The sequence below is a fragment of the Meriones unguiculatus genome, chromosome X, assembly GCF_030254825.1.
Source record: "Meriones unguiculatus strain TT.TT164.6M chromosome X, Bangor_MerUng_6.1, whole genome shotgun sequence".
NCBI lineage: Eukaryota > Metazoa > Chordata > Mammalia > Rodentia > Muridae > Meriones > Meriones unguiculatus.
In genome coordinates, this window is record NC_083369.1 from 89,230,003 (window position 1) to 89,253,093 (window position 23,091).

At 36.4% G+C, this 23,091-nt stretch overlaps 1 protein-coding gene across 3 annotated transcripts in view; it reads right to left on the reverse strand.

The window, feature by feature from the left end:
* The window catches only part of Smarca1 (SWI/SNF related, matrix associated, actin dependent regulator of chromatin, subfamily a, member 1), an 86,565-nt gene extending 66,091 nt beyond the window's left edge, over positions 1 to 20,474 (reverse strand). The window contains exons 1-10 of one of the 3 annotated variants that reach the window (XM_060374486.1): positions 20,086 to 20,408; positions 15,180 to 15,266; positions 13,901 to 13,918; positions 12,089 to 12,255; positions 11,509 to 11,609; positions 11,317 to 11,417; positions 7,340 to 7,519; positions 3,807 to 3,962; positions 989 to 1,120; positions 180 to 248 (exon numbers count right to left, since the gene is read on the reverse strand). In XM_060374486.1, coding sequence (XP_060230469.1) covers positions 180 to 248; positions 989 to 1,120; positions 3,807 to 3,962; positions 7,340 to 7,519; positions 11,317 to 11,417; positions 11,509 to 11,609; positions 12,089 to 12,255; positions 13,901 to 13,918; positions 15,180 to 15,266; positions 20,086 to 20,259 — 1,185 coding nt within the window. In that variant the 5' untranslated portion in view covers positions 20,260 to 20,408. Of the gene's footprint in view, positions 1 to 179; positions 249 to 988; positions 1,121 to 3,806; positions 3,963 to 7,339; positions 7,520 to 11,316; positions 11,418 to 11,508; positions 11,610 to 12,088; positions 12,256 to 13,900; positions 13,919 to 15,179; positions 15,267 to 20,085 lie in introns of all 3 variants that reach the window. The other 2 variants (XM_060374487.1, XM_060374488.1) reach the window with 2 other exon arrangements.
* Positions 20,475 to 23,091: the final 2,617 nt, after the last annotated feature.

The following is a 23,091-nucleotide window of genomic DNA, read 5'->3' on the forward strand; positions in this document are numbered from 1 at the left end:
AGAGGTCAAAGATGTAATGGCTTTGCTGACCATGGAGTTCTTTAAAAGGATATAAGGGAGAAGCAATAAGACTGAGACAAGCAGGAAGCCCACAAGGTCAGATTCTATGAAAGTTTGTTTTCTTGCTCAATTATATTCCGATAAATTTATTGTTGACTTCTATGACCAATATTACTTACTGCATGGAGTCTTTCCACAAGTTTTTGATCACCAAGGCAATTCTTAGTGTCAAACCAAGAATCAAAGTCCTGTGGAGGGTGAAAATTCTACAATAAGTATACTTTAAAAGTACATTTTAATTGTGATAGCCAGTATGTTTTTCTTTTATAATAGGTGAAAATACTGCAACCATTGATAATATGTTAATGGAAATATAAAGGAACACCATCACCTTAGAAAATATTAGGCTGCACTTTATCAGATAACATATCTAGATAAGAAGAATAGGATAAAAATACTAAACCTTAAAACCCTTAAATCGTTTTCAATTTGCTGATCTCATAAAACTGTGTAAAAATAACGAAAAAATAATAACAAGTTTTTCAAATTTAATGAAAAGGTTGAATATACCACTTTAAACTCAGTCTATCTTATCAATGTCACAACAATATAATAAACACAAAATAAAAAACACAATAAACAGAAAGAAGAGAAACACACTATTTCCCAAAACATTCTTATTTTAAAATTTGGGGGCTGTCTTTACTCCTTCTTGAGAAAACTAAAATACAAAAATGAAGAATCACAAATACAAAAAGTATAAATTTTAACCTGTTTTCTCTACTATAAAAAAAGATATCTCAGGCCAGCATGATGGCTCCCGGGGGAGGGGGAGGGAAGGAGTTATGTGTGGCCGGATGGCCCTGAACATTAGGAAAACATTTTAAGATGTATTGCTTGGAGATCAGTAGTAAAGTGTTAGCTAAGCACCCTGGGTTCAACCCTGAGCACCACTACTCCTCAGACATATATTTTGTTTTAAACTTACATCTGCAGAATTAAAGACATCCGGCAATAAGAAGTTAAGCAATGCCCAGAGTTCATGCAGGTTATTCTGCAAAGGTGTCCCAGTTAAAAGTAAGCGATTAGTTGACTTGAACTCACGAACAATCTCTGAAAGCTAAAAAATAAAAATAAAGTTATATAAGAATTGTTCTGGTTTTTGGAATACTCAACATTCAGTTATACATTTCACTCAATATATTCATGATATACTACTTCTTGAAAATTAATTTTCTATGAAAAAAATACTCCGTGTGGCATTGATACAATAAAGGACAACTGAACACTAATATCTTAGACATTTTCATACCTGAAAGAATATAAATCTGAGTAGTATTCCATTGTGTAAAAGTACCAAAATTTCTGTATCCATTCCTCAGTTGAGGGACATCTGGGTTGTTTCCAAGTTCTGACTATTACGAATAAAGCTGCTATGAACACGGTTGAACAAATGTCTTTGTTGTGTACTTGAGCATATTTTGGATATATGCCTAGGAGTGGTATAGCTGGATCTCGAGGAAGCGCTATTCCTAATTGTCTGAGAAAGTGCCAGATTGATTTCAAAAGTGGTTATACAAGTTTACATTCCCACCAAGAATGGAGGAGAGTTCCCCTTTCTCCACAATTTCTCCAGCAAGTGTTGTTACTTGAGTTTTTGATCTTAGCCACTCTGATAGGTGTAAGGTGTAATCTCAGGGTTGTTTTTGATTTGCATTTCCCTGATGGCTAAGGACATTGAGAATTTCTTTAAGTGTTTCTCTGTCATTCTATATTCCTCTACAGAGAATTCTCTGTTTAGCTCTGTACCCCATTTTTAATTGGATTACTTGATTTGCTTTTTAACTCCTTTAGTTCTTTATATATTCTGGATATTAACCCTCTGTCAGATATGGGGTTGGTGAAGATCTTTTCCCAGTCTGTAGGCTGTCGATTTGTTCTGAAGACAGTGTCTTTTGCTTTACAGAAGCTACTCAGCAATTAAAAGCAAGGAAATCATAAATTTGCAAGCAAATGGTGGGACATAGAAAAGATCATTCTGAGTGAGGTATCCCAGAAGCAGAAAGACACACATGGTATATACTCAATTATAAGTGGATATTAAACATATAATAAAGGATAAACATACTAAAATCTGTACACCTAAAGAAGCTAAACAAGAAGGAGGACCTGTGGATAATTGGATCAATCCTCACTTAGAAAGACAAAAGGTAAGGACATTGGAAGAAAGAGAAAACAAGAAAAAGGCAAGGAGCCTACCACTGAGGGCCTCTGAAAGATTCTACCTAGCGGTATATCAAAGCAGATGCTGAGACTCATAACCAAATTTTGGGCAGAGGGCAGGGAATCATATGAAAAAAGTGGTAGTTAGTAAGACCAGGAGAGTACACGAGCTCCACAAGGAGAGCAACAGAACCAAATTATCTGGACTCAAGGGTATTTTTCTGAGGCTGATACTCCAACCAAGGTACATTCATGGATAGAACCTAGAACCCCTGCTCAGATATAGCCCATGGCAGCTCAGTATCCAAGTGAGTGCCCTAGTAAGGGGAACAGGGACTGTCTCTGACATGAACTCAGTGGCTGGCTCTTTGACCACCACCACCACCCCTAAGGGAGGAGCAGCCTTGCCAGGACACAGAGGAGGACATTGCAGCCAGTCCTGATGAGACCTGATAAGCTATGGTAGGGTGGAAGGGGAAGTAGACCTGCCCTATCAGTGGATTTGGAGAAGGGCATGGGAGAAGATGAGGGAGGGAGGGTAGGGTTAGTAAGTAATGAGGGAGGGGGCTACAGCTGGGATGCAAAGCGAAGAAAATGTAACTAATGTAAAAAAAATAAAAATTTAATTAAAAAATACATAAATCTTATTTACATCTGAGATCCCTCCCCAAGCATGAAAAATTTTAGTTTCTCCATTTTGGGTCTCAGAAAATCAAACTTCTTCCACTGGATCCAAGCTATCACTTTATATAACAAAATCTTCTACCTACCAACCATGTTCATCTACATGTATAGCTAAGATCCAACTCCTCCTGCTCACAAATATTCAGTGCCAGAATTGAGCTCATTTTCCCTGATATTATCTATTAACATTTCAAGTTTCAGACCACAAAAAAATATGACAAAAACATAAAATCAGCACTTTTTAAAAATCCTCTTTTCATAACGCTCTTAATGAAGCAATTATCCTTTAACATGCACTCTCTTATCGATGTTTAGCTCCAATGTGAAATACTATGCTCCACCTGGTGGTTTTGTTCCAGTTCTGTCCCTGTTTCTCCTAAAGTAGCCCAACAATCCAAAGAGAGGTTCATTATTACAAGTGAAGTTTTTCCTACTGTTGATGAAGTTGAATGGTAGCAAATAATTGATATTTTTCAACATTAACACCAGACTCTAATTCACACAATTAAGATAACGTAAAAAAAAAAAACCTCTTTTTTCCAATCCATAAAAATACATATAAGGTAAGTAGCTCAGCAATTAAAAATACTAAGTCATTACAAATGATATGTGTACACCAAGTATTCTCAGCAATATTAAAATAATGTAGCATGACAGAGTTAGGCTGTAATAGGGGAGATTGCAAATTAATATCTAATTTGCATTAAAATCAGTGTTCAACTTTTATCAGTCCTGTATTGAATAAATTAGCCTTTATGGATACTTTAATAATTGAATGTCATTCACAGTCTATGAATAAAATCATAATCTTCTATTAATTTTTAATTTTAAACACAAAAAAGTGAACAAACAAGCCTACAAAGTAAATGAAAACTTGAATAAAGATGTTGAGAACTTACCTTAGATTTTTCATTTTTTATTCTGTGAGCTTCATCAATGACTAAGTATCTCCAATGGAACTTTTTAAACACAGATTTTTCTTTAATTACCATTTCATAGGAGGTCACACAAACATCCCACTCTCCTGCCATCATTTCATCACGAATAAAAGCAGCCTAATGCAAAATAAATTTGGTATTATTAGATTATGTTGACAAGGTAATCACCGAAATAAACTGTTGGGAGGACATATTAAAAGTTGTATGGTACATCGCAGACCACTTTGTCTGGTTCATTTGAGAAAAAGGAAAACAAGAACTCAAAGACAACTTTGTGGCTAATAATCTGGCTCTGTGGAGAACATATTTATCAAGAAAAGAGAAACAAAAGCTCATCTTACATGGACCAGAAGATCACTTCATAGCACAAGAGGCCCAAAAGGACTTTGACCAAATATCTGAATAGCTAATATAGTATCATCTAACAAGCATAAAATACTTAATACATACGCATATTTCCCACCTTTGGAGACAATTTATATATCCCTTCATTTCCAAGCAGAGAATTATATATTTTGGTAAGGAGTCCAGAAGCTCCTTAATATTTTTATGAAGTTCTTAATGTTATTATAAGGCTACTGATATAAAGATAATCTCCTCTATGTAGTAAAAGAAGCTATTAAAAACAGTGAGATCATTTACAACTATTTTTAAATCTTCACAGGCATTGGCCGACATAACAGCCAACTTGATTGAAAACATTTTTAAATAATATTAACCTCATTCCAGATGTTAAATGCCCAAACAAAACCACAATATTTTAATAGAAACAGAATATATATGTGGAAAGGAACTACTTGGTACTGTAACTTCTAAGATGCAGTGCATAAACAAAATTAATAAATTATTGCAAAGTCTCCTCTTAATAATTCATAAGCATGCACCAAACACATTGTTGATACATTCAACAACATTTACAAGTATTCATTATGAATTAAAAGACTTACTATACTAACACGGAGGACAGAAAAAAACTTTTGTAGCCACCTCAGTTATAGGCTGAGAAATTCTCACATTTTTAAAAGGCAGCTGAGAAATTCTCACATTTTTAAAAGGCAATTCAAATTTGAGAGGATTGTTACAGGGGAAGGAAACTAGGGATTGGATCTCAGATCTCATTGACTCCTAATAATGCCTTATCTTTCTTTCACTGAGTGAAAGATTTAGGCTCATGACTCCTCAAAAATTTCATGGAATTGAGATTTATTTTAAATTTAACTTAACTCTCTTTTAGAATTTATGGAACTATTGACCAGATTTGGAGTTAGGTTGCTCAATAAAATATTGATGACCACATGACCCAAAAGCTCTGTCTTTGCTATTATTAAAATCCTGCACATTGGAACTCACTCATAACTGCACAATCAGCAGTGATGTTGAAATTAAGACCACATCTGTTTCCATGTCTACTAGATATGAATTCCTCTGTTATCGATGAAAAGAGAATACTGCAGTATATTTCAAGATGACTTTATATAAATCAGGATCAAGAAAATCTCTTTATATAGACAGGATGAAAAATATCTCTAAAAACTTCACAACTAAAATGCCTTTATAGATATAAAATTTTTCATTATTAAATATTATCCCCCTAAATTATTTACAAAAAAAAAAAAGAAAAAACAGAAAAATGGAAAAGTCAACATTTGTCAGTCATGTGAAACCAAGGTTCAAATGGGTCTACAAAGGATCATCTAGAGTTAAGATATATCAGCATCAATCTCTAATAACTGAAGTTAGCACATCAGTTACTTATGAAACTGATAATTGGTAGTTCTGAAATTTTAATGATGGACCATAATAAACCACATTTAGCCTGTGACCCAATACACATGTAGATGTTTGAGTGTGTGTATATAAAAAGCAACTTAAACAATTTCTCAAAGCAATACTTTCGTTTGCCATGGTCTGAAACTCTGCTTGCTTGCTATGATAGTTCCTCCTGATGTTTTAAAAAATTGTCACTACCCACTAAGATTAAAACCACAACCTATTTGTGAGTGATAACTCCAATTTGTAAAATACTGACTTCACAGACTGGCCTTCAAGACTAAGAGATTGTTCCAGTCAGCACAGTCCCTGCCTCCCAGGAGGCAGGCAGGCAGAATTTAAGTACCTCCACTCTCTCTCTCTTTGGATTGCATATATCATATTAAAGATCATTGATTTACATTTTTATGCACTTCACATGGTATCTCACATTTTTAATTCCAGTACTCTGGAGGCTGAGGTAGGTGGAAATGAGTTCAAGGACAGCCTGGTCTACATAGTTCCAGGGCAGCCAGGTCTGCATAGTGAGACCCTGTCTCCAGATATATATATTTTACTATTATTCTGTGAAAAAAAACTACTCTTCTACTTATTCTCTTCAAGAAATAATTTTAGTAAAGTATCAAAACCTTAGAAAAGCAATTTTACATGCAATAGTACTATATTAATTAATAGCAATGACCAGAAAAGAGTTTTAAGTGACCAATTTGCTCCACATAAATAGTAGGCTTCAGGAGAAATCAGCCTTATAATTCTAAATTTATGAACCCAGTATTTCAATATTTAAATTATTTATAAGTTACATTCAAATAAATTTAAGTACTTTTTCTTCAAGCATAATGATAATGATAAAATTACATAATTCATTATGGTACTATTCTACTGAGATTATATCTTGATAATTTGACTATCTAAATACGTGAAACAGTATAAACTTTTATTTTAAACTATATTCTCTGGAGGCAAAATAAAGACAAAGTTAAATAATATACTTCTTAAGCAAATTATGCTTTTTTATTTTTGCATAATTTATTACTTTTTGATTGTTTCTATAGTCCTAAAATAATTATAGCCTACTAACTGGACAAAAATAGTTAATTTAAATACCTCTCCTTCATTGGCTAAAATCCAAATTTCTAATATTATCTGAGAATATATGCAGGTATGTAACAAGTCATGTATAATACAAAATGGCAAGGCTCTCTGAAGCCACAGATTTATATGTGTGGATGAATGTGTGAATGCACCAAGCAAAAGCCAAAACTTCAAACAGCAAAACTTTTTTTTTCTAAGACAGGGTTTCTCTGTGTAGCCTTGTCTGTCCTGGATTCACTTTGTAGACCAGGCTGGCCTCAGTCTCACAGAGGTCTGCCTGCTTCTGCCTCCCTGAGTGTTGGGTGTTGGGATTACAGCACCTGGCTTCAAACAGCAAAACTTAAGTCATTCCTATTTCCATATTTCTGTCTCCAAATTGGCACAAATGATATAGTTACTAACAGTCCACACTAAAATGTAAACACAATTCACAAAAGTGGAAATTAAGTGAGTTGGTATATGCACAATACAACAGAGCCTAGCACAGAGTCAGTACACTGGAAGTATTATTTAGTATCAGTAGCAGCAACAGTCATTGCTGACTTAAGTGTCTTTAACAGGAATTTTATACAACTGAAATCTAGAAATAATATTCTTGACAGCCTTTTTTAAAGCTGTTTTTCACTTACTCTCACATCTTTGTCTCCAACGAAACAAATAACACGGAGAGATGGAACCCAACGTTTAAATTCATTCATCCAGTTGTGTAAGGTAGACTTTGGAACTAAAACCATGTGGGGTCCTGGAATGTTTCTGTGGTGCTTCAGGTAACCAAGCAAAGCAATGGTTTGCAAAGTCTTCCCAAGACCCTGTATTATCATCACAAGGAGAAAAACACATAAATATACTTTTCTTTTTTTAATGAAACGGTTTGTTAAAAACAACATTACAGAAAATACTTGCAACTGTCTCACATTAGGAATTAGGTTTCTCCCAATGAAAGTAAGAAAGAACTCTTAAAAAGAAGACACAAAACCACTTCAATTCAGTATTTGTTGTGAGTGAGAAGAAAAAAACCTGAAATCCTGCAGTCAAAATATTGCTTAATAAATCACCTTTCTATTTAAACTCTACTTAGGAGCAAGAAAACTGATACATAATTTTTTCTAGTAGGTGCAAAACAAGAAATTTTGGGGGGGTGTGTTTCACAAAAATGGACTTCTTTCTTGAGCCTGATGAGATAGTGACCTTTCTTTCCTATTGTCTCCAACATTATTCCAGCCCAGGCATTAAATATTCAGACTGTGCATCTCAAGAGGCTCAAGGCTGTCTACTTACATCTAATAAGCTTAACAGTCTAAAGAATCAGAAAGGAACAGAACACTGTAGTGAGAAAAGACCTTAGAGATCTCTAGTTCAGTGTTTTTGTTAAAAGTACTGTATCAAACACCAAATGAACCTGGGACCCATCCCATGGAAAAGGGAACTATGCAATATGCTGTTCAGCCTGTAAAAGCAAGAGTCAGCTTTATTTAATTTATTTTTTATTTATTACAATTTATTCACTTTGTATCCCAGCTGTAGCCTCCTCCTTCATTACCCCCCAATCCCACTCTCACTCCTTCTTCTCCTCCCATGCCCCTCTCCCAGTCCACTGATAAGGGAGGTCCTCCTCTCCTTCCATCTGACCTTAGCCTATCATGAAATTTGCAGGCAAATGGTAGAAACTAGAAAAGATCATCGTGAGTGAGGTATCCCAGAAGCAGAAAGACACACTGGGTATATACTCAATTATAAGTGGATCTTAGAGATATAATAAAGGATAAACATAATAAAATCTATACACCTAAAGAAGCTAAGCAAGAAGGAGGACCCTGGGTAAGATGATCAATCCTCATTCAGAAAGGCAAATGGGATAGACATTGGAAGAAAGAGAAAACAGGGAACAGCACAGGAGCCTACCACAGAGGGACTCTGAAAGACTCTACCCAGCAGGGTATCAAAGCAGATGCTGAGACTCAGAGCCAAAGTTTGGGCAGAGTGCAGGGAATCTTATGAAAAAGGGGAAAGATAGAAAGGCCTGGAGGGGACAGGAGCTCCACAAAGAGACCAACAGAACCAAAAATTCCGGGCCCAGGGGTCTTTTCTGAGACTGAAACTCCAATGAAGGACCACTCATAGAGATAATCTAGAACCCCCACACAGATGTAGCCCATAGCAGCTCAGTGTCCAAGTGGGTTCCCTAGTAAGGGGAACAGAGACTGTCTCTGACATGGACTCAGTGGATGGTTCATTGATCACCTCCCCCTGAGGGGAGAGCATCCTTACCAGGCCATGGAGGAAGACAATGCAGCCAGTCCTGAAGAGTCAGCTTTTTAAAGAGTTGGAGTGTGGCTCAGTAGAGAGCACATGTTTATATGAAGCCCTGGGTTTGATCCCAACCTCACAAGTAAAAGTAAACACTAAATAATTAAGCAGCTTTTGCTTAATCTCTATGCAAAGCATAAACCTTCATTCTATAAATATCACTTTTATGGGCTATGTCTTATCTGAATAAGTCATTTAAGATGGATTGTTAATGATGTTATCCACCCAAACCCAAAAATGTTTAAGAAAATAATTCTACTTCCAGGAATCCTATGAGAACAATTTAAGAGGCATAGAGAAACTAACAATAAAGTTGTCATAGTAGCACTATTTATACTGTGTCGCTAACAATCCAAATGGGCAACAACAAAAGAGGAGTAGAAGGAAACACTGGGACCTCCTTATGAGTATTAGACAGTAAAAACTTACTTTGACAAAATGTTTCAATGATATGAAAAATACATATGAATGTGAAAAAGTTAGAATTCGAAGTTATACATACAATATAATCTCGGCTACACATCTAGAAAAAGACAGTTTAAAAAGAATCACAGCAAAAATGTCAACTATGGTTATTTTTCAGTGGCAGAATTGCTATGTATTTACTACTAGCTAACTTCTATTTTATTTTTCTAAGTTGCATATATTCTCTAAAATGTCTTCCTCTGTTACAGTAATTAAAACAAGTTAGACATAATATACACCTATAGTCTTAGCTACAGGGGAGACTGAAACAGGAGAATCACAAGCATAAAGCTTGAGCAACATAATAGGACCTTATCACAAAATACAACATGTAAAATACATTGGGATTTAGCACGATGATTAAGCATTTGCCTACACAAGGCCCTAGGTTTAAGCTCCAGTACTGGAAGGAAAAGCAATAAAAGATAAGAAACAATTAAAACTCATATGGCATCAGCAAAATCTTAAAGGATCTTTAGATCATTTGTCTTAGACAGGTTGTAGCCAAGAAGTTTTGGAGGTAAATAATCCTTGTCCTTCTATTGATGGATAAACCAAGACCCTCCTGCTATGAGCTGAATGTGGCTCTCAATAGAATAATGTAAATATAAGGAGCTACCCACCCTTCCTTTTTTAAAAAAAAAAGTTTCTTAGCCATATACTTAAACAGTTGTTCAGCCAAAGATGATTGCCTATGGGATTGTCTATACTAGATATCATAATATGCATTTCATCATTTGGCCATCTGGATAATAGTGATTGAAAATATGGCTCTCGAGTCTCATAAATATTATATTATTGGGTTAAATAGATATATAACTTCCTCTGTCCTCTCTTAAGTATAATTTTATTTATTTTGTCTTAAAATTCAAGTCTGGGCCTTCATATAATCCCCTCATCTACTCAATTAGCATCTTATATGACATTTTTTATTCAGTAATTTTACATGCATGTCCATGATTCATTAGCTTATCAAAAGACTGCCACTTGGCAAGTTAGTATTGAGAGCCAACACTGTAGCTTTGCTTATAATCCCAACACTCAGAAGGCTAAGGCAAGAAAATTGAAACCCATTAGTCTGAGGCTATATAATAACGGTCTATAATAGTGAGTTACAGGGCAACTGGGGTTACATTCATTCATACATGAATTTGTTCATTCATGCATTCATTCCTATACTTGTTGTTTGGTATACCACCTCATCCCCAAGAAGATGTCAGTTTCATAAATTAATGGTAAAACAGAAATGAAAAGTTATCAAGAAAAATTAGACTAGAAGTTAAAGCACAAGAAGAGAAAAAGAAAAAGACATAACACCAAGGGCAAACCTTAAAGGTTGAAGAGATGTTTGCTTTTCACATTGCACTTTTCTCTGGGCTTCTTGGAAGCCAAACTACAAACTAAACCATAAGGAAAGAGGTGTTGTACCACTTCAGGAAATCTCCATATGAACTTTGTGCAATGCAAAAAGCCATGTTCTACAGGTTATTTGAACAATTGTAGACTACAAACATTCTTTTGAAGGCTGGAGAGGTTAAGAGCAGTTGTTGCTATGACAGAGGACCTGGGTTCCATTTCAGCATCCATGTGCTAGCACACAACCATCCAAACTCCAGTTCCAGGGGATCCTATGACCTCTTCTCTCCATTCTGGGCACTGCAAACATGTAGTACACATACAGGAAGGCAAGCCACTCACACACATAAAGTAAGTAAATCTAAAAAGTAAAACTTTTTGGAACTCAATAAAGCTTTCCAGCATAGGGCTTCAGGAAAGTTCAAAACATTAAAAACTTCTAGTAACTGAGAACATACTGTAAATGCCCATGCCTTACCATTTCATCAGCCAAAATACCATTGACTCCATTTTCATACAAAGAGATCAACCAGTTTAGACCTCGGATCTGATAATCTCTCAGGGGTCCTCCTTTAACATCTGAAAACAGAAAAGAAGAACTTCTCATACTTTTACCAGTATACTCAAGAAAATTTATTTTTCTCCAACTGAGCTGTAATAAATTACTCACAGGAAGGCGAGACCTCAAATCTAACACACACATTCGATGTTTTCCTGCTCTCAGACAACAGCTCTTCATCTTCCTCTTGTTCCGTGCGCCTGTGGCGATAGCTAAAGTGAAGAAAAGAAAAAAAAAAAAAAAACCTCTCATATTTGATGTCAGTCAAGGCTGAGGCACCAACTTGGGTTTGCTAACATCTTTTATAAAGAAAGGAATGTGTTGTCTAGTGTCTAGCATAGAATGCAGTAGAAGCAGTCAACATTTTTTTAATTTTTATATTATTTTAATTACAGTTTATTCACTTTGTATCCCATCAGTAGACCCCTCCTCCATCCCCTCCAAATCCCATCCTCCCTCCCTCTTCTTCTCCTATGCCCCTCCCCCAGTCCAATAATAGAGGAGGTCCTCCTCCTCTTCCATCGGACCCTAGTCTATCTGGTCTTTAACTAATTTAGTTCTAGTAAGGAAAAAAAAACACATTTATATTGCTAATAATCATATTATTCACATAAAATTACACTGAGGAAATGAAATGGCAAAGGTAGAGGCAAAAATAAAAAGGGGAAAAAGTAGAAAGAAGTCTGCATACTCTCCAACCGGAATCAAGCTCTGCTTATCATCTTTCTTTACTTGAGGACTTCCAAGTTTCATGTTGAGAGGAGACGTTGGAGACTTCTGTGCTGAAGGTTGAATAAAATGTGCGAAGAGTTCTGTCTGCTTCAGTAAAAACTCAAATCTCTTTGCTCTGTCTGCTTTCTAATTTACAAAAGGAAAAAAGTAAAGATTTTTCTTTTCTTATTCACTTAAAGTTATTTATCAAACATTTACATTATGCTTCATTTGTGAAATATCCTCAGTGCTTTAACATACTAATCTACTGAACTGCCTTCAGAAATCCATGAGTTAGTCACTAGCGTCATACCCATTTTATAGATGATAAAATGGAGGTTCCCAAGCTTCCATAGTTTGTAATTAAGCAAATTTTAAAATGCTATTTCAAATAGTTTGAACAGAAGAAACATGACCTGAAAGATTTAGTAAATGTTCTCAGAAGTAACCCTTGAGATTGGAGGTGTAGGGCATTGAAAAGACCCACAGTTCAATTCCCAGTGCCCATTATGACACTACTAATTTTGACTAATCCTCTTTCTAACCAAGATTCTCTTCCTTTATCGTAGAAAACATTAAGTATCAACTGTGCATGTCCTAAACATGGAAACAGATATAAATTGGAACCAGGCATGGTAGTGCACAACTTTAATCCTAGGACTCAGAAAGCAGAAACAGGAGCATCTCTGTGAGTTCAACATCATCCTGGTCCACAGACCAAGTTTCAGTACAGCCACAACTACGAAAAGAACTTACCTAGAAAATAATAAATAAATAAATAGATAAATAGATAAATAAATAAATAAATAAATAAATAAATAAATGACATGTAAGTTGTGATACATACATACTGTAAACTTAACTTTGAGAATTACTAAACTGTGTTTAGAAATATCAGAAATCTAGTAATATAGTATCAGCTGCTCTCAAAAATATTTTCAGGGTAATGGTACAATAATGAAATTTCTTTCTTTGAATTATGTTAGTCCGGAAGGTTATATTTTATGCTACTAGTATGTAAAGTTCTACCTAAAGGAACAGAACTTAGATTAAAATATTTAGTCACACATATATGTAGAATACTTAATATATATTAAGTACTGAATGCTGTGTGTAGTCTAAAATTTCAGTAAGCTCTGAAGCTTTATATATAACTTGTACCATCAAAATAAATGGCTATTTTATTTAATTATTATTTTTAGATACCTCTTTGTTTTCTAATAAGAGAAAGAAAGGGTGTAGATTTGGATGAAAGTTGAGGTAGGGAGAATCTCAGGAGTTAGAGGAGGGGGAAGCATAGTCAGAATACAGCAAAAAATCTTTTTTCAATAAAATAAAAATAGAAAAAAAATAAAAATAAAATGGTTCACTATAAAACCTTAAAAGACCAAGAAGTGTACCTCATCCTAAATAAAAGAAGAAAAAAAGATTTTCCTTTTATTCAGAGTTACTTTCCTACCATTCAGGAAAGAATACTTGATTACTGGTGAAACATTAATAATAATAATACCAGAAACTTACAAAAGAGTTCATTAGCATAGATACAAGACTTAGAAAAATACATTCAAATCACTAGCTGGAAGGTGGCCAAAACTTTCCAATTCGTGCTATTCTTTCTGGAACGTTGTTTTTAGAACTGTTAAAACATTAACTGTCTCCTTAGATGTGGTCTTAAATGGTAAGGCACTGTCTCTTGTAAAATTGCTATTAGCAACTGAAGCATGTAGTTTCTCCCTGTTTATTTCAAAACTGCAAAAACAGTCCTTCAGGGGAAAAAATCAGTTTCAACCACCTGTTCAGTTCTTGGTGCCTGAAAATTAAAAAAAAAAAAAAAAAAATCACAAAGCAATATACGGGGCTCAACTAAGATTACACTACTTAAGAATGTATTTTCATGCATTGGGTAAATAAGCCAGAATATGCCTCTAAAGGTGTATGTTATCATACTACATATTTCCTTAATGGAGAGCATTCATTTAGATACAAATTAAGAAAAAGAAATACTGATCTGACATTGTGGCTGTGTTTCCCTCAAGGTACAAAGCTTCTCTGATATTGCCACTGATACCTTCATCACTGAGTACACAAAATATTTTTGTTTTTTGGCACCTTAGAGCTGGGTAAAGAACACTGAGCAAAGTAAAACATGACTTCTCATCTCAACTATTCTGTGACCCTTAATTTTCTCCTTTGAAAATGAGATTAATTTATTCAACAGAAACTAATTGTTGGCTGGGGAGACGGTTCAGTAGGTAAAGTACTTGTCACAAAAGCGAAATGCCTGGACTTGAGAGATGGCTCAGTGGTTAAGAGCACTGTTTGCTCTTCCAAAGGACCCATGTTCAATTTCCAGCACCCACATGGCAGCTCACAACTCTCTGTAATGCCAATTCCAAGGGGTCTGACACTTTCACATTAGTGCACATAAAATTAAATTAAATTATTCTTTTTAAAGTGTAATGCCCTGTGTTCAGATCCCTAGCACCCACATAAAAAAGATGTATACAGTGGCATACACCATACTCCCAGTGCAGACAAAAAAAAAAAAAAAAAATAGGTGGATCTCTAGAGTTCACTGCCCATCCAGCCTCACCAAATCTGTGAACTCTTGCTTAAGTTAGTGAAAAAAATTAAATTAAGGTGGAGAGTGATTAAGGAAAACACCCACCCAAACCTTTCCTCAGGTTAAATCAGAGGGGGCCATGATCAAAAAATAAGGTGAATAATGATTGAGGAAGATAACTGTCATTTACCTCTGACCTACATGCATGCACACCTGTGCACACACACACACAATTGTGATAGTTTAATATATTAAATTACATTTGTACTCTGAAATCTGATTATGCATCATAAACAGCCAGACAAGTCTTTTACATCTTTCGCACCTCCATAAAAATTAGCTATAAGCCATGTATGCTAATATACACAAATAATCACAGAAATCAAGAGGCTAACACTGGAGTTCAAGATCAAGTTCAAGATCAGCCTGGGATTATATAACCAGACCTGTCTCACAAACAAACAAACAAGAGAAAGAGTGTTCACTACCTTACCACGAGTATATTTACCATTTTCTCTTCATATTCTGGGTCCATTTCATTTTCAGATTTGGAAGCTTTAGCAGCAAGTTTGAGTTGAAATAAAGAAGTGATTTTCTAGAATTTCAAAAGAAATAAATATCAGCCACTTCCTAAGCAAGGTCTTTAAACTGGTCGATATTTTCCCTTGAAGACAGCCAAAAGTAATTAAATAACTTGATAAATAAGTCACTGAGGGACATGCATGATGAGAGCAAGTTATGAAGCAAGACTTATGATTAATCCAGTTCTGTGCACCTGGGGTCCAATAAAACAAAACAAAACAAAACAAACCTTAAACTATCAGAGAAAGTGGCAGCAATTAGAATAAAAACCAAAAATAAAACACTGAGCTTTTTTATCTTTTTTTTTTTTAATTAAAGCAGAAGAAATGTGTAGCCATAAAGTAAAGGACTTAGAAATCCTGAACAGGCTAATGTTCAACCACAAACCAAAAAAATTCAAGAAATGTAAATAACTCTCCAAAACACTTCTTCATTTACTAGAAACGAGCCAGACTTTCAGCATAAAAGACTCTGGCTTCTGGTCCTGATATAAAATTTTGGAAATTTGTTTTCTTAGACTAATTAAAGCATGTACATTTTCATACAGTGCAACATAAGCTCATACACTTAAAATAACCTAATAGTACCACTTCAAACTGGTCACTCATTTCCTCAGGAAAGAAAGCTATTCTGACTATTCGTGTTACAAAAATACTTTATACAAGTGATTCATCAGAGGTATTCTCTAGTAACTGATAATATTTTTTAAATGGTAAATTAATGAACACTAGCATCAATCAGTAACCCAAGAAGCCTAAAATAACCTGGCAATACTGGCTCAATATCTTGTGTAGCCCACACTTTGTAAAAACAAGCCTATTGATTTAAACATCAGAACATACATAGAGTAAATATTCTTCTCTAGGAGAACTAAAAAAAAAAAAAAAAAAAATAGAATAATATAAAGAAGTCTCTATCCGTGAAGAGCAATACCAAGAATATTTGAGTTTGAACAGAGACTTTGCAGAAATTAAAATACAAATCTTTTTGAGAAAACAATAGAAACGAGGTCACTTTTATCACAGCTTTTGTCAACCTGTCTTTGAAATCTTCCATAATTCCGCACCAGAATGTGACCTTAAACATGAAAAAAAAAAAGCCTCCAATTATTAATGACTGTCTTCTAACATTTACTGAAAGTTTTATCTTGAGGAAATTCAAACAAAGATTATGAAGCTTGACCTTGATCAGAGTCCTACTTTGGAGCACTAATCACATAACAAATACGTTGAGTTAGAGCATCTCACGTATCATGATCAACTATGTAAGATATCATGAATGTAATTCTAGAATAGGAACTGAGAAAGACACTTTCAAGATCATACCTTCAGCATCACATATGCTGTGAGTCGTGGTAAAGATTTTTAATGCCAGCACTTGAAAGACAGAAGCAGGTGAAAAAATGCGAGTTCGAGGCCAGCCTAGTCTACATAGTGAGTTCCAGGACAGCAAGAGCTACGTAGAGAAACACTGTCTCAAAAAAAAGTCTCATACTACAAGTCTCATTTTCAAAAACGACAAAATCTTAGATATCAAAATTCATACCTTTATTTTAAAAGTTCAATGAGGTGGAATTTTCAAGTTTTAAAACAGTAACAATAACTTTGTGTATGTGTATGACAAAAACTTCACATTCAGAGAAATTACAGCTCAGTTTTATTCATTACCTCTGTGCTTTAAAATGAAATAACACACTAATTGAATTCCTCATCTTGAGCAGTACTATTATTAAAAGCTATGGGTAACCACTTCATTGACACTACTCTCCACAACAAATGTTTTAATTTTTTTAAAGACCTACCTTTCCAACCTTCTCATTTATCTACGAGTATGTGTCCCAAAATACATTTCTCAAACAAGAAAAGATAAAAGGTAAATAAGATTTTCTAATGGATTACTTGTAGATTTTACCATCTTGCAGTCTTTTGTGTATTTAAATTTCTTGACCATTTCATACAGGTACACAATATATTTTGGTCATTTTCATACCTCTTTTCTTATTCCCTTCCACTTCTTCATCCCAACTAATGTACCTCTACTTTTCTGTCTTTTTTGTGTGCAGATGTTATAGTTTTGAAACCATGAGAGTGTAGCACAAGATCACCAAAACCTTTTTCTTAAAGACTGTAACCTTGGTGTTTTTACTCCCACAAAATACCATCTTCCTATTTTTACATTCTTAAATTATCCAACTGTCACTTAACCAAGTAAGTTCAAGAATCTTAAGGTAAGAGAAACTTACTCTGTGTGGGCTGAATGTCATAATCAACTCACTGTTAGCTCATCTACTTGATTCATCATGAAAAGTGCTTTACCCTTATTCCTATCCAATTCTACCTCATTTGATAGTCTAGCTTTGAACACCCCAGGAAATGAAAGCAGTAGCAAATGACATAGTAAAGACAACTAACACAAGGTGTATCATGGACACCAGGAATAGATGGCAGAACTCCAGAACTGAACTGCTTGTTCTTCCATAATAGCATCCTTTATCTGTAGGGTTGAACATCACCGATGTTTTCATATTTTGTGGTAAATACTTTCTGCTCAAAGTAGATGAGACCCTTAAAAAATGTAAGTGAATAGCTGGCTACTAAGGAGACAGAAAAAATTATTAAAAACAAATAATCAGAAGTTATTATTACTAAGCAAGTCTGAGAAACGGCATTTAGTTGAGGGGAAACAACCTGCTTAGTGTCAACTGGCCTTGTAACACTTTCAATGTACAGAAACCATTGACTATGAAGAAAGGATAAATGTGTACCTCTTACAGATTCAAGGTAGTACAAAATATACTTAGCCTTTTTAAAGGATTTATGTGGGTGTGTACACATGTGGGCATGATGGTTCTATGCACCAAATGTGGGGGACAAAGAGAACATCAAGTGTCCTCCTTTATCATTTTGCCCTTATTCCTTGAGGCAGGGTCTCTCCCTCAACCAAAAGCTGCCTTTTCTTCACTAGACTTGCAGCCACCAAGCCTCAGCAATTGTCTTGTCTCTGTCACCCTAAAAATGAGGTCTTCAGGTGATGACAGACATGGTATGTTACATGGTTGGTGGAACTCAAATTCTAGTTGTCGTGATTGTGTGTCAAAGGCTCTTAACCCTTTCTCCCATCCCATTCCAAACATAGCTTTTAAGAACAACTGAAAAATTAAAAAAAAATGAGCAAAATAAGAAACTTTAGAGACCCAGGAAATGCAGTTCCTATCCTGAGTAGATAAATGAAGTTCCACCATAATAGTGTCCAAAGTTCATGAACATATAGAAATACACTTCATGTTTATTACACATACTTTTATTAATCCCCAGTCTTTTACAATGGAAATTTAAAAACTTATACAATTTCAAAATTCAGCATTGATTACTATACCAAGGAGAGGAGAAGGAAGAGAAAGAAGAAGAGGAAGAAGAAATTAGCACTTACATTTGCCCAGTCCAGGGAATAAAAGGCACTAGATATTTTTCTGAATTTCTCTACCAAATACTTGGTATTTGGCCCAGCTTTAATCATCAATGTTGTCGCACTGATCCAAGTATCACACTCATCTTACATCCAATGTTTTCCATGGTTTTCACTTAGCACTACAGTTGTCTTTCTGTTTAATCAACCTTGTAACAGTAAACTACGTTCAAGTCAAAGGTTTTCATTTAATCGTAGAGCACTGTGTAATGATTCATACAAAGCCATTTGAGTTCTCAAAAGCATAATTTCAATTACCCACCCTTTTTAAAATCACTATGTGTATTATAAATGGGAAAGAAATCCACCTTTAAACAATCTGTTCTGCAATTTTAATATACATCAAAACTTTTTATGCTCCATCCTATTCTTTGACATCAAATTTTCAAAGCATTTTATAGTTTTACTTATATATTCATGTGAGATAATATTTAATTCTTGGATTTGTCTATAATAGGTGTGACAGAAGTCCTCTCTGGTGTGTCAGTAATATAGTTCATACTACAAAGTAGGACTTTTCAACATGTTTTTAAAATTGCCTGTGTCCAGGAGGCAAGGGAAGTAAAAGGCAGGAAGGCCAAAGGCCAGATAGGGATTCATCTGGGTGGCCTTAAGTGAAACACTATACCATCAGGGGTGGGACAGGAGAGGGTGAGAGTGCAAAGGTTGGACATTTTCCTAAGACAGCAAGCACGGTTCTATTGTGTGAGGATTGTAAGGTAAAGTGTGGAGAGAATGTTTTCTTGACATGACACCCTCCCCTCACCATGAGATCAAAGGAACAAGGGAGATTAATTTTTTTTTCTATAATCCCAGGCAGACATTGCCAATCAAAGCAGGCATTATCTTCCAACCATTCTTCCTTTCCCCTCCTGTCTCCTCCACCACCAGCACCTTGAAATTTAAATTACAAAAATAAGGCCCGGCCAAACCCCCTTCAGCGCCATGGTGGGACTGAAGGGCCCAGATTTCCCAGGCAGAGGCCGACAGGAAGAGGGGGTAGAAGAGCCAACAAGGAGAGAGGTGGAGGGTTTTTCCTGCATAGCCCCATCCCCCAACACTGTTCCCCTAGTTTAGGGAAGGTAAAGGGAGACCCAGGGCTAGGAGAGAGTCAGGGCTCAGGATCCGGACACCCAGTCACCCAGCGGCAACCCGCCCTGCCCCGCCCCGGCCCAGCAGGCAGCCAGCAGGAAAGGGGGAGGGGAGGAAATGCTAGATGATTCTGCTTCCCTAGCTGCCCCCATCCCTACAGTGATCTCGGTACCTGTCGTACCAAAAGGTAGGGTTTGGGACCCCTGCAAGGGGCCAGGCACAAGATGTGTCCAGCACACACAGAGCGAGCACGCACACACCCCTTTCCTATTTACCTCCTTCTTCTTCTCGCCCTTCTCAGTGGCTGTGGTGGCTTCCGTGGCGGCGGCAGCCGCTCCCTCCTCCTTAAAGGTGGATGGCCCCGGTTGCTCATCCTCTATGACCACGATCGTGGCTCTAGCATCCGAGACTGCCACGGTGACTGCCACTGTGGCCGTGTCCGGCTCCATGGCGTTGGAGCGGGAAAGATGAGGGGGAACGAGAAAAGGGACAAGGAAAGCTCCTGGGCGGCAGCAGTGGCTGCACTGGAAAAAGCTAGATAGAGCAGGGATAGGGAATACTATGTTCCAACCCCTTCGCCCGCCCCCCCCTTCTTTAAATAACCCTCAACCCTGCCCCACTTCCGTCCACCCACCCTACGTCATGGCCTCCCCCATCACCCTCCCCTTTCACACACCCCCACCAGCAATCGCGAGACTCCCCCTCCCCACCCAGAGCCCAGGCTGGTCCTACAAGACCAACTGTTGCCTGACTGTGGGGTGCACTCAGGGGTGAAGGACAAAACCTACAGCTCCTGGCCCCTTAAAAATTCTACTTCTCCATATGTTCCCAACAGTGAGCTTGAGTTCCCCTCACAGATGTGATAAGAAGAAATTCTCTTTCCCTGAAATTTGTTCTACCTATTCTGCACCTTTGTACCTTGGGGTTACCTTGGGGTGCACAAAGAACTCTGCTTATGACTGCACTAGAGAGAACTTTTTTTTTCCTTTGGAAAGCCCAGAGCCTCTGGGAACAGCCTTTTCCCAGTTTTCTGAAAGAACTAGATTGATGATACACATCTTCAAAGACTCTGCTGAAAGATAATGTGAATCACTTGTTGGCAATGTATCCCTTAGAAGGCAAAACCTGAGGCAGAGTTTATGAATATGTGTTCTGTTTTCCATTCTGGTTTTCTCAGATAGCCAATACACAGAAATCCTTCTTTTGACTGCACCCCTGAATTTTAAAATTAAAAGGGGGCAATGTCAAAGTCTAGGAAATTTGTGGTACGTTACCTAATATTGGTCATTAAATTAAACAGCTATGATTTTTGGTTTTGCTTCTGTTCTTTTCATGTCTTTGTACTAATCAATGATCACTGATTGCATTTTGTAAGAGGCAAGTGTGTATAAACATAACTATGAATTATTGCTTCTATGTCTCATCATCATTTATCAACAATGGAAAGATTGACATCCTAGCCTTTAAAGTTCAGTCATTAGAGATGATAGAGAACAAAAAATATAAGAAACAGTATACCTGGCAAGGCAGTCCTGATACAACTGGATGTGCTGGGGCGGGTTTGTTGGGGAAGTTCCCTTTTTCTGAGGGGCAGAGGAAGGGATTAGGGGGATGAGGCAGAAGAAGGGGATGGGAGGAGAGGAGGGAGAGAACTAAGATTGAAATTTAAAGAGAAAAACTAAATAAAAAATAAATCCACAAAGATGAATAATAAAAAGAAAGAAACAGTATATCAAACAGTCACAAAACATACTATTTCCAAAATGAAGCAATTGCTTTCCAAAGCAGCTGTCACATGGCTAACTTCCATCATCATACCTTCCTAAACAACTTATCTAAACTAAGGTGTGGCTTGTTCAAATAGTAACAAAGGAGTCAGGTGACCCCAGATATTATCTATTACTGGTCACCCATGCCTTAGTGAAAGGATGAGAGATTCTATCCCTAAACTAGTCTCTCTCTTTCTTTCTCTGTCTCTCTCTCCCTTCTCCCATCCTCTCTCTCTCTCCCTACTTTCCTCCCTTTCTCCCACCTCTCTGTAGCCCAAGCTGACCCTTACTTTGCAGCAATTCTTCTGCCTCAGCCTTTCAAGCACTAGGATTACAGGCATCAGCAACCATGCTCTATTCCACGGTCAAATTTTAAAACCAAAAATTTAAAACAGGCAAAGAAGAAGCTGGTGACTTAAGGGGTATGCCAAAGAGAGAGAAGAAGAACCTGATAACACTATCTTCTCATTTTACCTTCATTATGTGTGGATAACTAAATGGACCCCAGTCTACTGTTTATGCACTCTTCAATGAACATTGGGTATCTCACTATAAAAACAGCAGATACTCCTGAAGCATCGTATTCCATTAAAAAATGAGAAGGATGAAGAAGAAGGAGGAGGAGGAGGAGGAGGAGGAGGAGGAGGAGGAGGAGGAGAAGGGAATTAAGCCAATTAAATAACCATCTGAATATATAAATTTTGTATTAAAAGATGCAGAAACATTAAGAAATACAAGTTCTTACTCCTTCTCCACTGCCTGTACAATCTCCTCAGTCATTAAGATCCTTTTTTGGACAGAAGAACTGAAGGGACACAATAAGACACACATACCTACCAAAGGAAGTAGAGGATTTTTTGGGTTTTTTTTTTTTATTATTCAGACTTTAAATGAGAGAAGATAGAATTCCTCTTTCTATCATCTGCAGCTTGTAGAAAAAGTAGAAAGGCCCAAGAAACATTTGTTACCTGCTGCCGTGTCCCTGCTAATAATGGCACAGTGTGACATTGTATTTTGCTCATTGCTACTATACGTGTTTCTGGTACACTATGGATTAAAGGCACTTCCATCAGGAAATCTTTTTTTGTGTGAACATGTGCTCCATATTCCAAAAGAAGAATCTAGGAATTGATTGAGGTGTGGTGGGGGTGTGTGGATAGAACATATTTATTTGTACTTTGGCAATTTCCCATATATGTATAATGTGATCCTTTTTTTTTGAGACAGCATGGCTGAAAGTACATTCAAGTATACAAATCTGAGTGAAAAGGTTGATGCTTAGTCAATAGACTTTGCCACAGGATTCATGTAAATATTGGTCTTTGGCTTATGGCAACAGCTGCTATTTACAGAGCATGTACACTCCTATTTGTGAATCTGCCTAGAATTCATTATCTGTAGACTTTGTTCTCACCTCCCTTATGATTATCAACACCCTGCTCTAGCAGCTTCTACTTCAACCAAATATGAACTTCTGTTTTGAAATGGGGTTGGAGAAAAAGAAAAAATGTT